Source organism: Strigops habroptila, chromosome 2 (assembly GCF_004027225.2).
Source record: "Strigops habroptila isolate Jane chromosome 2, bStrHab1.2.pri, whole genome shotgun sequence".
NCBI classification, from domain to species: Eukaryota; Metazoa; Chordata; class Aves; order Psittaciformes; family Psittacidae; genus Strigops; species Strigops habroptila.
Window position 1 is genome coordinate 44910950 of NC_044278.2, and position 14649 is coordinate 44925598.

General features: G+C 38.5%; 1 protein-coding gene across 10 annotated transcripts in view; it reads left to right on the top strand.

Annotated features, from left to right (window-relative positions):
• Positions 1-8639, top strand: part of LOC115603998 (sex comb on midleg-like protein 2) — a 70531-nt gene extending 61892 nt beyond the window's left edge. For 9 of the 10 annotated variants that reach the window (XM_030476593.1, XM_030476597.1, XM_030476602.1 and 6 more), the window contains 4 exons: positions 307-420; positions 5362-5643; positions 6351-6514; positions 8037-8639. In XM_030476593.1, coding sequence (XP_030332453.1) covers positions 307-420; positions 5362-5643; positions 6351-6514; positions 8037-8162 — 686 coding nt within the window. In that variant the 3' untranslated portion in view covers positions 8163-8639. The remainder of the gene's footprint in view (positions 1-306; positions 421-5361; positions 5644-6350; positions 6515-8036) is intronic. The other variant, XM_030476595.1, reaches the window with a different exon arrangement.
• The last annotated feature ends 6010 nt before the right edge of the window (positions 8640-14649 follow it).

Below are 14649 nucleotides of genomic sequence, written 5' to 3' on the forward strand. Positions count from 1 at the left end.
CGCCCCCTTTTCAGTAGGGAAATTATGTTTGTAATTCTGTCTGTCATATGAAGGTCATTAGTTTTACTTTTTTACTTTTTGTTTTTTTAGAAAAGTAGCCAGGGTCAAGGTAATTTGGGTGATGACAGTACAAACTAAGCTGTACTTCTGCTTTGGAAGTTTGTATCAAAATGACTTGTCTGTGTGACACAAGAAGCTGAACTGTAACGTGATGAATGCATGATGTACATCTTTGCCTTTGTCCCCAGACTTTCTCCATGAGCAGCTTTATGCTAGAGTAATAGCTGGTGACTTTCCTCTTCACAGCAAAAGAAGAAATACCTGAAAACAGGAGTGCTAAACGATACTCTCAGGACTCTCCACCGTATACTGCTCCTCTCTCCCCTAAGCTTCCCAGAAATGATGCTCATCCATCTGAAGGTAATTACATTATGTCGGGATTATATATGAGGATTATTTATGGTTTCAGTATTTCCAGTCAAAAAGGACCAAGTACAACATATGTGTCTGGTTTGTCTCTAGCCTTTGACAGGTCAGGGTGAAAGTATGTTAATTATTGATCACTGGCACAGATTTTGCACTTAGGGAAGATCTACTGCAAGTTCCAGCAGTCCTTCTCCTAAACCTGCTAGCCTTTTTTTGTGAAGGGGCTCAGGCAAATAGGTGACAGATGAAGCCTCCTGCTTCATATATGCCAATTTAGCAGAAAACCAATTGCACCAAAATGGGTTATGAGATAAATTGGAAGCAACTCTTAATAACTCTAGGCTGGGGCCATTAAGTGAGTAAGGGTGTAGCTTGATGATACAATTCAGCTGAGTTTATGGCTAGCTGCCAGTGAAAGTTGTGCTGCTCCTGCTTTCCTTGCCTCTTTGTCTCTGCAGCGGGTACCAGGCCCCCTGGCTGAGTGGTGAGCTGAACCAGTGAGCAGAATTGCAGAAAACTTTTTGTTGAAGGGAAGAGTCATTTGCAGTTTACTTCTCTGGACTGATTCACTGTGCACTTCGATGAGCACAGGGAAGGGTTGAATAAAATGCAGCCGTGGCCAGGGTAGCTGCCTGGTAGATTGATTTAGCTCACTGATGAATAGCACCTTTTCCTGTGCTGCAGCTCAGCTGCAGTAATTAAGCATGTATCTAGTCTTAGTCTGCCTCAGATGTGGAGTAAAGCATCTAGGTTTAAGCCTCAATGAGAAAGACTTAGGAAAATGTGGGGTTTTTTACTCTCCATTTGCTCCTTAACTGGTTAAGCCATGGTAACTTGTTGATATTGACTCATCCCATCTGATACATACTTTCTCTTGCTGCCAGATACTTGCACAGCATTTCCAAAGGCACTTTTTTTTTTTTTTTTTTTTAATATGATGGCAATTAGTTACTTCTTTCTTCTTCCCTTTTTTTTTTTTTTCCTTTTCGGGGATCCTGGTGTCATTTTGTGTTTGTCAGCATCAGTGGGGGCAGAGTGAAGATCTCTTCTGTGCAGATTAAAAACTCGTAGGACTACAGTTAGAGCAGAAAAGGATACCAAATTAAAATGTTCAAAATGATAACTTATTTAAAATGGTACATCTTATTTTATAGATATATATGTAGGGTGTTCACTTCTTTGTATATAACAACAGCTGCAGAAAATACAGTTCTGCATTGATTATTGGTTTCTGTGTCTTTCCAAAAGAAGTACTGGCTTAATTCCACAGATATATTGTACATCTAAGTCAGATATTTCTGGTAGGTAACTTAGTAAGTGTAGAACACTTAATTATACTCAAATGAAGTTGTTTCAGTTGGAGCAAAACAAATATTTGTGTAGATCTGCATTATCTTGTAAGAAATCTTCTCAAAGTGAACATGTGTGCACATACTGCTTTTTAATCTGTGTTTGCTAGTGGATCCCTTTTATGGATGAAGACAGTGTACTCCTTAAAATACATTTTAAGATCAATAGTTCATTATAAAGTGCAGTTACTTGGACAAAAAAATAATTATTTTGTTGTGGTTTCAGAGGTTTGAATTTATACTCTGTGCATTTCAGGAGGCTAAGTGTTCTCCGGTGTTGTGTGTTTCCCATTAGGGTAATGTCCTCTGCTGAAAATCTGGAGGTAATTTTTATAGTGGTCAGTCATGGGCTGGTTAGTGAGAAAGATCTGCCCCAAAAAAGTTCTGGTTCCACTGAGACACAGTTGTTTTGAAATAGTTTTGAAGTGTCATTTGAAGGCAAAATGGAGTAATTGTGGGAAAGGGTCTTTTTAAACAGCTCATTTTCCTTCTGATGTGCTCAGGGATATGTTTTGCAGATTTTGCTGTATTTCTTGCTCACTAAGAGTTTCTTCTTAAACTTATGAAAAATAAGGGGGGGGCGGGAATAATTCAGTCTCCCTCCCCCTGAAAACAGTGTTCTTACTACTGTGGCCGATTACATCATTCCCGTCATGTGTGAGGCAGAACAACTGGCTTCTAATTCCCAGAAGAGCTCCAAGAAAACAAAACCGTCCGTGTTTAAACAGTCTGTTGTCATCCTTACATTTGAAACATAAGGCTTTTTATTGGCCTTTTATTAATCTACCAGAGATCAGGCATTCTGCAGAGGAACCACCCATGTCTTTCCATACCACTGTTGCTTACAACTGCTCAAAATGTCAAGGCAGGAGAAGCGTGTCATTCGTTGTTCCATGCATTGCAAATCTCTGTTTGCTAGCTGCCAATTTGGAATCAGCTGTCATACCACTTGACCACTTTTTCATCAAGATTGCAGCTGCATTGTGTTAGAAGAGAAGCTAGGTGGATGGAAAGGAAAGTGGACTGGACACTATAGTTGCTGAACAGAAACACCTTCTTGAAAAGATGATGGGAAATATGCCAGCTTTTCCACCTCGTGTATGTGAAATAAGAATTTACAGTAAGATAAATTCAAATGCTGGTATCTTGGAAAAAAAGCAGAGTTGATCTTTCCCAGCCCTATTTACTGCCGTTTAATTTAGGATGTATCCCAGAGAAATCTGGGACATAATTGGAATAAATAAAATTAAATTCTTTTGTAATACAGTCAGTTTTAAAAATCTTTTTGTCTTTAGAAATCTTGACAAGGATTATGTAAAACAATTATTTTAAAAAAAACCAAAACCCACCTATATTTGGGACCTCTGCTTGTTTACTATTAAAACTACAAAAAGTTGGTTTGGTTTTTTTTTTTTTAATTAACACATTACATGGAGTTGGCTGATACATGCTTAAATACCCTAGTTGAAATTTTCTGCTGGTGAGTATTGTCTCCACTGTTTCATCCTAGCATTCGAGATTTCAGAAATCTGAGTCTACAGGTTCAGTCAGTTAAACATTAGGCTCCTTTATATAGCTTTACTGTAACTATTTAAAGTATCACCTCCACCTTTTGGTCGTGGACTGAGATTTCTGTTACTGGTTTCATTCTCTGTAGCTCTAATTTTCCTTTGGTTGGCTACCCTTTAATTTTATAATGTGTATCACTGGCTACATCTCCTAAAGTTTCTCTGAAATTCGATAGAATGATGGGTTTTGGTTTTCATTTTGGTAAGTTGCTGCAACTGCTTCAAGCTGACAAATGTAGAGAAGTTAGTTTTCTTGTTTGTTTTCTTTGAAAACTTCAGTGCTTTGCCTTTGGGATTCAAATCTATCAAACTAGAAGGTTTTGCAGTGGTTGTTTATGGTTGGACTTAATGATCTTAAAGGTCCTCTCCAACCTAAATGATTCTGTGATTCTATTCTGTGATTCCATGATCTTGCCTTACTGCATTCACAAAGTAGGGAGCTTGCCTTTTAGAATTATGCTGCCTGAAGACCAAAATATGCTTAATAGTTCTTCACTGCAGAGAACTTAAGACCTCATGAAGCAAGTTGAAAACATGTTTGAGAAGGGGTTTTTTAGGAAAATACTCTTCCTTTAGGTTTAATTGGCCCAAGAAATTATTGAACTTCATCTTATAAGAGTAGTAGTAAAAAGCTTATTTCAGGAACTTGTTTTGCAGAACATACCAGTTCTTATTCCAGAGAATATGCTGCTTCGCTAGCATATGTTTTATAACTTCACTAGAGTAATTTTCAAGATGGTAGTGTGGGGTTAACACTTCTGTGAACCTGTTAGCTATATTTTCCAGCTCTGAACTCTCCTGCCAAAGCAGCATTTGTTTCATACAGATTTGTACATCATGGTTCCAACTTCTTTTTTTGTGCTAGGTATTGGCCTGGTGCAAATGGAGTAGAATACATATGATTGCTAGAGAATGGAGTGGTGTTCTGACCTATTTGGGTTTGGATTTATTCCTCTTATAGCATGTTTCTCCCAATCAGACCTGAATTTGGTTGACTGAGAGTGGAATTTTCAGTAATCAAGCAAACCTGGCTGCTGTCTCATGGCACAGGGAAAGGGACCAACTGAACTCTGCTCATCTGGCTTAGAAACTGTATTGACAGGCTCTAAAAATTCATGAGTCTTCTAAGCGGGCGTTGTTTGTATTCTGCAGAGTAGAAATTAGCTGAGAAGTGCTGAGAACTAAAAAGGGAAATGTTGTTATACTTCCTTCGGAGACCTGGTTTATGTGGGGTTTTTTGGCTTGGGTTTTTTTTTTTTTTTCTAACTTGCTCAGTGGGTTCAGTAATTCACATGTATCTTTTTAGCTTTCCAGAGTCTGTGCTCATAGACCCTGCCCTGTGCAAAGAACTAACTGTATGTAGATAAACAGTTTTAGTCAAAATGTGTAGAGTGCCGTACTGGGCACTTGCAGTAGTTTTGCCTCCAATCTGTTCAGTTTTTAATGACGGCCTCTGTGTCTGAATGCATTGGGATCTACAGACGATAACTGTCCACTTGTTTTGTTTATGAAGTTAGTGACTTCCTCTGCTGTCTAGAACAAATTAAACAATTGTTAGTTAGCATGAGTTTTTATTTATGATAAAGATTTCTTGCAAGATAAATGTAACACATTCTTAATGCTCTGCTTTTTGAGGATAGTTTAAAAAAAGATAATGAAAATGCTTGACTAAAATTTTGATGTATCATTTTTAGCATTGGACAATTTTACCTGAAAAAAATTCCTCTGTTACTTCCCTGTTCATAGTATTTAACAAATACAACTGAAATTATTTATGGAAGACTCAAACTTGCCATATTAAATCTTCTGCTACAAAAAAAGGTTTTAAAAATACAGAAAGAGCCCAATGATTACTAGAGGAAAAGGGGCAAACATTCAGCAGTAGTGATGTCCTCACAGGAGACTTGTTCACAGGCTTACAATCTATCAGTATCTTTAAGAGAATATAGCAAGGGGTTGAATAACAAAGGTATAATGTCCATCACTTTGAACATATAGATACTTGGTTTTTTGTGTAGCAGAAACATTGCCTATAGAGGAAAACAGCACTTCCAAAGAACACCGATTTTCTGAGGACTCTCTGGATTCTGCACTTAATTCTGTAAATCCTTCAAGCCCGACCTGTCAAAATTCCACAGAATATCGTGCTTCAGGGAGTGCAGCATATTACAGAAATTCCCATCAGTCAGTGACTGCTACCTCAAATTCAGCCCCAATCCTGCGCAGGCTGTCCTTGAGCTCTGCTGGGAGCAGCGGTTACTATGAAGTTAGTAGGAATCGAATACAGAGGCAGATTGAAGGTACGCTATATAACTAAATTTTCCTAAATATATAACTGCTTTTATTAACATGCAGAGTCTGTGAGTTATGAATAAAGAAGCTCTTTGCCATAAAAAAGCTTGCATATGGAGTGAAATGTGCTATTGCCAAGCATGTCAGGCTTGCTAATGTAACTGCAAATGCAGAACTGAAGACTGTTAGAACTAACACTGCAGTGCAAGCTGGTGTGGCGGGTCTTGTCTGCTGCACCTTCCTCTCACTGCTATTGTGGACCCTGCAGCAAGGCAGGCTGGAGAGGGCCAACTATATGCAGCTCACTTGCTGAGCATCTTATTGCCTATTTCTGTGTTGTTGAAATATGGGGATAGGGTTTCCTCCTGTCCCTCCCTCTGTCTGCACAGCTTAACTTGCCTTTGCCACATTCCCAATTAATGGCATCTTGGGACCCAGGAGCCAAGTATAACTCAAACTAATCCCTCTAGGTATGTCATAGTGCTAATGTTTATGCTGCTGTAAATAAGTGTAGTTATATAAGGCATTTAAAGACAAATGGAACAGCTCAATGTTGTTTGGGGGAAAATAAAACATCTTTCATTTTTATATACTGCAAAGAATGCATAATAAAAGCCACATGTTAATATTAAGAATGACTTATGTAAAATGAAATGTGTTATCCCTGTGTAGACTAGTGATACTTCTTCTTTTCACAATATTTTTATACTAAAAGCTGCAAGTTCCACAACTGGACCGGATTTGAATTCACTAAAAAGGGAACCTTCAAGAATATTGAATAAAGATCCTTCCACCTGGTCAATAGAAGAAGTAATGCGTTTTGTGAAAGAAGCTGATCCACAGGCACTAGCTCCACATGCAGAACTCTTTAGGAGACATGTATGATGCGTATCCATTCTGTTCTCGTAGATTGTGTGTCATGTTAATCATTTAAAATACAGCTTCCATCTCTCTCACTCTGTTTGCAATTGAAGGTAGAATAGACTCTACTCATATATTAGAGGGAGGCTGAAAATTATTTTTCCACCTGAAACTCTTCCTGGAGTATATCTTCTCTGTGTTCCAGTCTTGTTAGACTAAAGTAAATATCCACTGCTTTCCAGTTTCTACGGAGTAACACTAATACTGGAAGCATCCAAGTTCTAATGACCAGCATCCATAGTGCCTCTGTCATCCCTGGTACCTCTAGAGGAGATGGCATTCTCGTGTACAGTTTGGGGCATTTGGCCTACCTAGATGACACCTCTCTAAGTTTGTTTTGGAGACTGATTATCCTGAAGTAGAGGCTGTTATGCCTCTTTAGCTTTACATTTGGTCACTAATACTAGAATTCAGAGAATCAATTGAAATGCTGAATTCACCTGTTTTGAAAAACAGTGTGTAGGGTTTTGTAAGATCTAATTAAATGTTGTCTTTAGAGAGAACTGTGTCAGTGTCTCTGTGCTGTTATTGGTTTCCCTTCTTCCTTCTCACTGTGCTTTTCTATAGCAGGTTGCTCAGCAAAAAGCTGCTTGCTTATTTCATTGTATATACGGCCCTCCAAAAAGAGGTTGGCTTTCTCTTTAGTATTTTCCACACGTGTTCTGCACCAGCTCCTACTAACAGTTAAATCTCAGGGTAAGCTGGGTTGGACAGAAAACTGAAAATAACTTTTAGTGGAGCTTCCTGTCTTATGTTTTATTCTTAGTTGTATAACAAGACTAAATGTCACTTGTTTGGTCAGGTTTATGTTTAAAAAAATAAGACAGAGTGGTTTTCTTTATGGTGTTTTAAGGAACTAATTGCCTGTCTACAGTATGTAATGCTGCTAAGAGCTTAGTACTGTCACATTTCAGCAGCTTCTCAACCAGGCTGTTGAAATCTGACTAAGTTGTCCTTGGTGTTGATCCTAACAATCTGTCTGGTTTAACCTGGGCAGAGATCTGTCTTATTTCACAGATTTAGATGGTCTGTAACCCCTTTCTCCGTGTGACTGTTTGCATGCGCATGCCAGAATCCTCCCACAGCTGTGTTCAAGGTTCAGTGCAAGGCCTCAGTGCTTGGATCATTTAATCTCTAACTGCACAGGCCTTCCTTTGCAGCTTCCTTTTTTTTTTTTCCCTTTGACCCATTCACTTTTTTTCCCAGCCAGTACCTAATTTTGAGGGCTCTTTGGTCAGTTTCTTTTACATACTGTAATGTTCTCTAACTTACCAAATACCTCAACCATACATTAAAAAAATACTAACATGAATTCACTTTCAGTGGCCACCTGTAAATATAAAATTGTACTACGTTACTAAGTTTTATATAAAGTAGATAACTTTTTGCTATAGGATAAACAAATGTAATGTACTTCCCAGTTTTACCAAGCAGCTTGTTAAAGTAGTTGTATGTTGTGTTTCTTCTCTTCCTTCTGCAGGAAATTGATGGGAAGGCATTACTCTTACTGAGGAGTGATATGATAATGAAATATATGGGACTGAAGCTGGGGCCTGCCCTAAAGTTGTGCTACCACATTGAAAGACTTAAACAAGGAAAGTACTAGCCTGTGGGGATGCACCACAAATACATGTGTTCGTTTCGCACTAAGCTCTCAGGTTCACAGCCATCGCCTTTATTTGGAACAATTTTGCTGATATAAATCATCTTTATTTTTTGAAAGTACTCTCACAATGTAAAAAAGACATTCAGGATAAAGGGGGGAGGAATATAATCTGTATTACACTCTAGTATTTTGTGAACTATTTCCGAAGGTTTGCACGGAAGGGCAGTTGATCATACTGGGGGCAGGCAGGTCAGGTAACAGTGCTCTTCCAATCCTGTGTTCTCTGTTACAGCCAATGTGTTCGTATTCAGAACCAAAACAGCTGAATCCCAAAGGAAAATAATAAAACAAACCAGCATCAGGTGTTAACAATTTTTATGGGGGTGGCTGTAAACTTTTATTTTGCAGGAAAAATTTAAAACAGAAGATCTCGTCTCCATAGTGAATACTGTGTCTGGTCCTCCAGCAGTGTAAGACTCAAGTATATTATTCTAGATTATTCTTCCTAGATTTCCATAAAGGAAGTAACCATATGATTTGGTCATGGCGGATAGAGGTGTGGAGAGTTTAGGGTTATGGAGGATAGGGCTTAATACAAATATAAGCTTTTATAAAGTTTGCTTATCAGTCCTTTGGTAAGTTATAAGGACAATATATTGTCAATTTATGCAGGCAATAAATACTTTTGTTTCACGAAAGGACATATTGGCTGTTTAAACAGCCATTTCTGGGACAGACTGATTTCACTGGAACAACACATCCACATTTTAAACATTCCATCTTTCTGCCAAGTTTGGCATGGATATGTGTGTTCATGCTCTTTATATATACATTTGTATGTGTCAGGGAAATACATACTATATATATATAAAAATATACATACACACTGTACATATGTATTCAGTTTTTTTATTGTGTACTTTGCACTGTGCCAGAGAAAACTGTACAATTTCTTGTTGGGTTTTTACCAGTAAATTTGGTTGCGTACTACTTCCATATTCATTAGCACCTGTATAAATTTTTTTTGTCCATTCTTGGAGTCAGAAGGTGACAAACAATCAAAGGGTGGCTTTATTCATACAGGCGAGATCCGTGTACTATGCAATACTCTTGGTTATTCATCCCTTAACTCTGAGCCATATATTCTGGTGTATTTCTGGAAAGAGGCATTTGGTTCCAATGGTTTGGGCTTATATTTCCTATTAGGAAGTGATACTATGTAACTAATAAGCCTTTTTTGGGTAAAATTGGTGCTGTTTGTATAAGCTGCAAGAATGAGTGGTGATAATAGAGCAGTTTGTTGTCACTGCCGATTGTAATATACATCAGGGACAAGAAAATATGCTTTCTGTGTAGGAAACTGAATGTACTGTATGTAATAGCATGAGTGATAAAAACTATTTCCTAGGGAAGGTCTAGTCCTAAAATGGTAGATTTATTATATTTCTTACTGCCTTTTTATATGAAAGCATATAGTATAAAAGTATTTTTTACAAATTCCTTTTCTGAAAATGCCTTGCTTTACCAATAGTCTGATATTCCTCAGGTTTGAGCAGAGATACCGCTGCAAAATAATAATTTTTGTGGCTCACAAGTGTCCAAGTATTTTGTTAGTTCAAGTGACTGAAATGTAATTTGAATTTATCAAGTCATTTGGATTTTGAGAACTGTTTTTATTATTACATCATTTGACAGTAAAGGTTATCTATATCAATTTGTTTTGCATATCTTTTGTGGTGCATATATGCTTAGATGAATAATACAAGCATGCCCTTTCTAATAAGAAAAGGTCAGAGCATTGATTAAAGAAACAGAATGTTTTCTCTTTCTGTTAGGAAAATCCTGACTTGATTGTTGGCATAACCATATGAAAGTTAGTTATATGCTGACGAAAACATCATGCCCCACATGTTCAATATATTGTCTATACCTTACTTTTTCCATGCTGTATTATGTTGATTTTCAGAGTTCTTCAGTATAAAAAGATTTCACACAGTTTAAGTGGAAGTAATTGACTGAAAACAGTTTTCATTTTTTACATTGCCATTGGCATAAGAAAAACAAAGATGTTTAAATTTTCTGTTTGGCCTTTATGGAATGACATTTTTGTACATGGCACTATTTTGAGTATAAATATTTGTTCAAGGCTTTCTGTGCACCCATGTGCACAGGGATTACTGTGATGTTGCAGTACCTGAATTTCACCGTGTGCTGTAGCATGAGATTCAAGTGTTCGAAGTGGTGTAGCAGAATATATTTTTTATTCTTTATTTTCAATGGGATGTTCTAATCTATCAACAAAAATAAAATAGTTTGTTCATTGTTGTAACTGTCTGTTTTGTTTGACATTGTATATATGTGTGAGTGCTGTTTGCGTAGGCAAGGGAAACTATCTTATCTGGCATTTCGCAGTTCTTGACAGTTCATGTAAACATCTGATGTAAGGAAGCTTTAATCAAAAGGTTAAAATCATTCCAACATTGTTTATCTAAAGCAATTAATGTTTGAGCTTGGGTTGGTCTATGCTTTCAAAATTATAGTTTAGGAATATATTCAACTATTTCATTTTGCATATCGAATTTTGCCACTTACAGCTTACAAAATTGTCACGTAACCACTGAGGGGAAGAGACTGCTAAAAACTGCCCTGTGTTCAGATGAAGACCTGGAGTATTTCAAGTTGTAACAATTAATGGCAATAGGTTTGAACTTCATACACTGCATGCTTTCTTACTTCTACGAACAGCAGAAGTCTCTTGTTCTGGTTGCTGTTCGCAGTGATCAGTCTGCACTTGAGAAGTAACTGAAATTGGCTTAATGGCAACCTCAGATCCTTTGCAGGCAAATTATGGATCTTGGAAGTTGGTAGTGACAATAGTTCAGAGGCATTTTGCATCTGATTTCTTTCAAAAGATACTGAATATCTTTTTGGTGAGTATTTGATACATGATGTTCTCTGAGTTGCTTTTCTACTGACACGGATTCATCTATTTATCTGGTTCTGTATCTTTCAGTCATCTTGCAAGACAGTGCCATAACTCCTCAGTACATCGAAAGACCTCTTCTATTTGAAATTAAAATACGGCTGCCTAGCAGCTCTCACAATTCTTGTTGCAGAAGACCTGTGCAATATTGAAACTGAAGAGTGCTCCATGGCAGGGTTATGGCATGTTTTGGTTGACATGACTGCATTTTTAACAAGTCTGTTGTGGCTGTATATATAGTAGAACTTTTTCAGGAATGATGGTGAAAGACAGCAAAATCGTGTTATAAATGTTGGCTCAAAGGAGGGAGCATGAGGATATACCCTGCCCATCATAAAGATCATTAATGAAGATGTTAAATGGGATCAGACCCAGTATTGACCCCTGGGGTACACCGCTAGTTACTGGCCTCCAGCTAGACTTTGTGTCACTCATAATTGTTCTCTGGGCGCAGCTATTTAGCCAGTTTTCTCTGCACCTCCAACCCATGCATCAGCAGCTTGTCTGTGAGGATCTTATGGGAGACAGTGTTGAAGACCTTCATGAAGTCCAGGTAGACAGTATCTACTGCTCTCCCCTCGTCTACTAGGCCAGTCATTTCATCATGGAAGTTTATAAAGTTGGCGAAGCATGACTTCCTCCTGGTGAAGCCATGCTGACTACTCCAGATGGTAATCATCTTGTTCCTGTGCCTGAAAATGATTTCCAGCATTAGCTCCTCCACACTGAGGTGTAGCTGACTGGCCCATAGTTCCCTGGCTAATTTTCCTTGCCCTTCTTCAAGACAGGAGTCACATCTTTCCTCTGATCTTCAGACACTTCTCCCATTCACCTTCATTGATCAAAAATTACAGAGAGTGGCATCGCAATGTCATGTGCAGGCCGCTCTCCCATCTGCAGGAGAGTGGCCCTCAGCACTCATGGGTGCATCAGATCAGACCCATTAGACTTACCTATGTCCAGTTTGCTGAAGTATTCCCTGACCTGTTCCTTTTCAATCAAGGGTCAATCATTCTTGCTCCAGCCTTTCCCCATGGTTTCTGGGACCTGGAATTCCCGATGGCTGGTCTTGCTATAAAAGGCTGAGGCAAAGCAACCATTCAGTACTTCAGCCTTTTCCATGTCATGTGTAATGAGGTACCCTGTCTCATTCAGCAGTGGGCTCACATTTTCCCCAGTCTTCCTTTTTCACCTATACAGTGTAGCCTATTTTAATGCAGTATCATGTAACAAAACACATTTTAAAAGTGGATAGCACTGGTTTTTTTCTTTAATTGGCTAGCTAGTTACATAATAGAGCAAAATGAACATTTCATTCCAACATTAGATCTGTGAACCTGTTCTAAAAGTCACAACCACCTTTCTGCCACTCAGGTTGAAGCTATGTAGAGTTAGGCTGGCTTGGTTTAAAGAGAAAGAAAAAAGTGAGAACCCCTCGAGATCAATTTCAAAGGTCATATATTCCTCCTCTCTTTTTTTATTACATGGAAAACTATTGCAGTGAGTAAAAAGTGCTCATTTGGAACTGCCTAAGAGTGATGCGGGGAAGCAGAAGCTGGTTTCATGTCCTTTTCAGTGGTGAAATGATTGCTGCTTTTTTTTCTCAAGCCTTGATTATAATCTTTCGCTCTGTAAAGCTTATGAACTACCCCGTCATCCTGGGATTGTGTTCCCCAACTGTCTATTCCTGTTGTTTCAAAGGTCATGCAGAGCCGTTCTGAGACTTTATCTTCTTAAAATCCGAACAGTCTGTTGTAAACTCACTGAGTTTTGAGTCTGCAACTATGAGACATTTTATATCTTTTTCTTTAATTTTTTCACAGTAAGAACCTCAGAGATGGGTTGTTGGTTTTTTAAAATAGCAAAATATTTTGCTGCTTTCTCATCTGACAGTTTGTCCTAAATAAATTCTCATTTTTCTGGCTGTGTAGATGATAGGAGCCCTATGTATGCTTGCAATATGCCATTACAGTGGTCCAGTAGGCTTTTAAATCCTCCACTTGCATAAATCATCCATCCCTGTCATAGCAGATCATTTTGATTAGCTGTAATTTGTCCCATTTGAATCAGAATTAGCCTCACCAGCTCCAGAATCTCCTAGTCCTGCTGTACAAGCTGAGGAGTCCTGCATGAGCTGCTTCTCCTTGTAGCTTTATGGACCACTGCTAGTTTTATTTCAGCGTTCGTTATCTTCAGGGGAGGTGTTTAGTGCTGATAGCAGAGGCTGCACTCCTCTACTTCTTTTCTTTTTAAAATACACGAAGACATTTTCATCCACAGAGATTCATTTTGCAGCCTCTGAAATCAAAGCCATTCCAGGACAAACAGTACAAGCAAACAGATGCCAGCACAAGAGGAAAGGGAGATGGCATCCCATGTTGTGTGAACAGACAAATGGGAACAGATGTACAGCTTGAAGCTGGCAGAACCCCTCTCTGCCAATGGTTCCTTTCTAGTTCTGACAGCTGGAAGAAAATGAATACACCACAAAACCACCATGGTAATTGCCATTTCCCTGCATTGGCAGTCTCAGCACTGAGGTCAAGAACTGGAAAGACAAAGGCTCATCTACCCTCCCAGGTGGAAGCTGAGGCAATTGGCAAGGCACTGGGAGAAATCTTAATAAATGATGGCACGCCTTTAGAAAGTCTGGTGTTCAAATGAAAAAGGCCATAATTTTACTAGATTTCTTCCTTTCTCATAGTTAGCTTTTTTCAGTTTATGGAGGCACCCTGTTTCCCCAGGCAATTGTGCTAATGCTGTCCAGATCCCTAAGGGTGGGGGTTTCAAACAGATCTGAACTCTTCTTCTCTCAACTTCTGTCTCTCCAAACCAGTGCTGCCGAACAGGTCTTCCCTTTATCAGAGACCCTTTTGAGGGAAAGATCTTTGCATGTGCTTCTTACTTCTGCATGTTTTGAAAAATAAGAAAGGGGCTCTGCAGCTTGCTTGTTTTATCTCTGATAAACATATCAACTGTTGTTACTGATCTCATTCCTTGCCTGGGAATGTTGATGATGATACTCTCTTGCGAGCAGATGCCTCTCACCTAGGCGATGTTACTCAAGGTGTGGTCTATCAAGTGCTTTTATGTCTGTCAGCCTGTCTCTCTCTTTTAAGTCCCTGAGCTTGCATGAACAAAATAGTGGGTGTGGAAAAATTGATAAATAAATGAGTGTTCAGTTTTAGTCTAACCTTGGTTTATGCTAGTACTTTCAGGGTGAGATGCTAGATAGGTCATTGTAATGTACTTGGGACATACTGATTATTAGGCTCAGCAGGCAATGGTGGGGTGTATTTTTTTGGTTGGTTGGTTTTAGTTTTGGGAGGGAGTTGTTAGTTTGTTGTGGGTTTTTTAACTGAATTCTCCCAGTTCTTTGTTTATTTTCAAGAGACCAGCTCAGCCAGAGGGAACATATTACTTTCATACATCTTTGCATTCATTATAGTGTATTAATTGTAAACTGTCTTTGCCTGGGTGGTGTTTGGCTACAGGAAATGAACA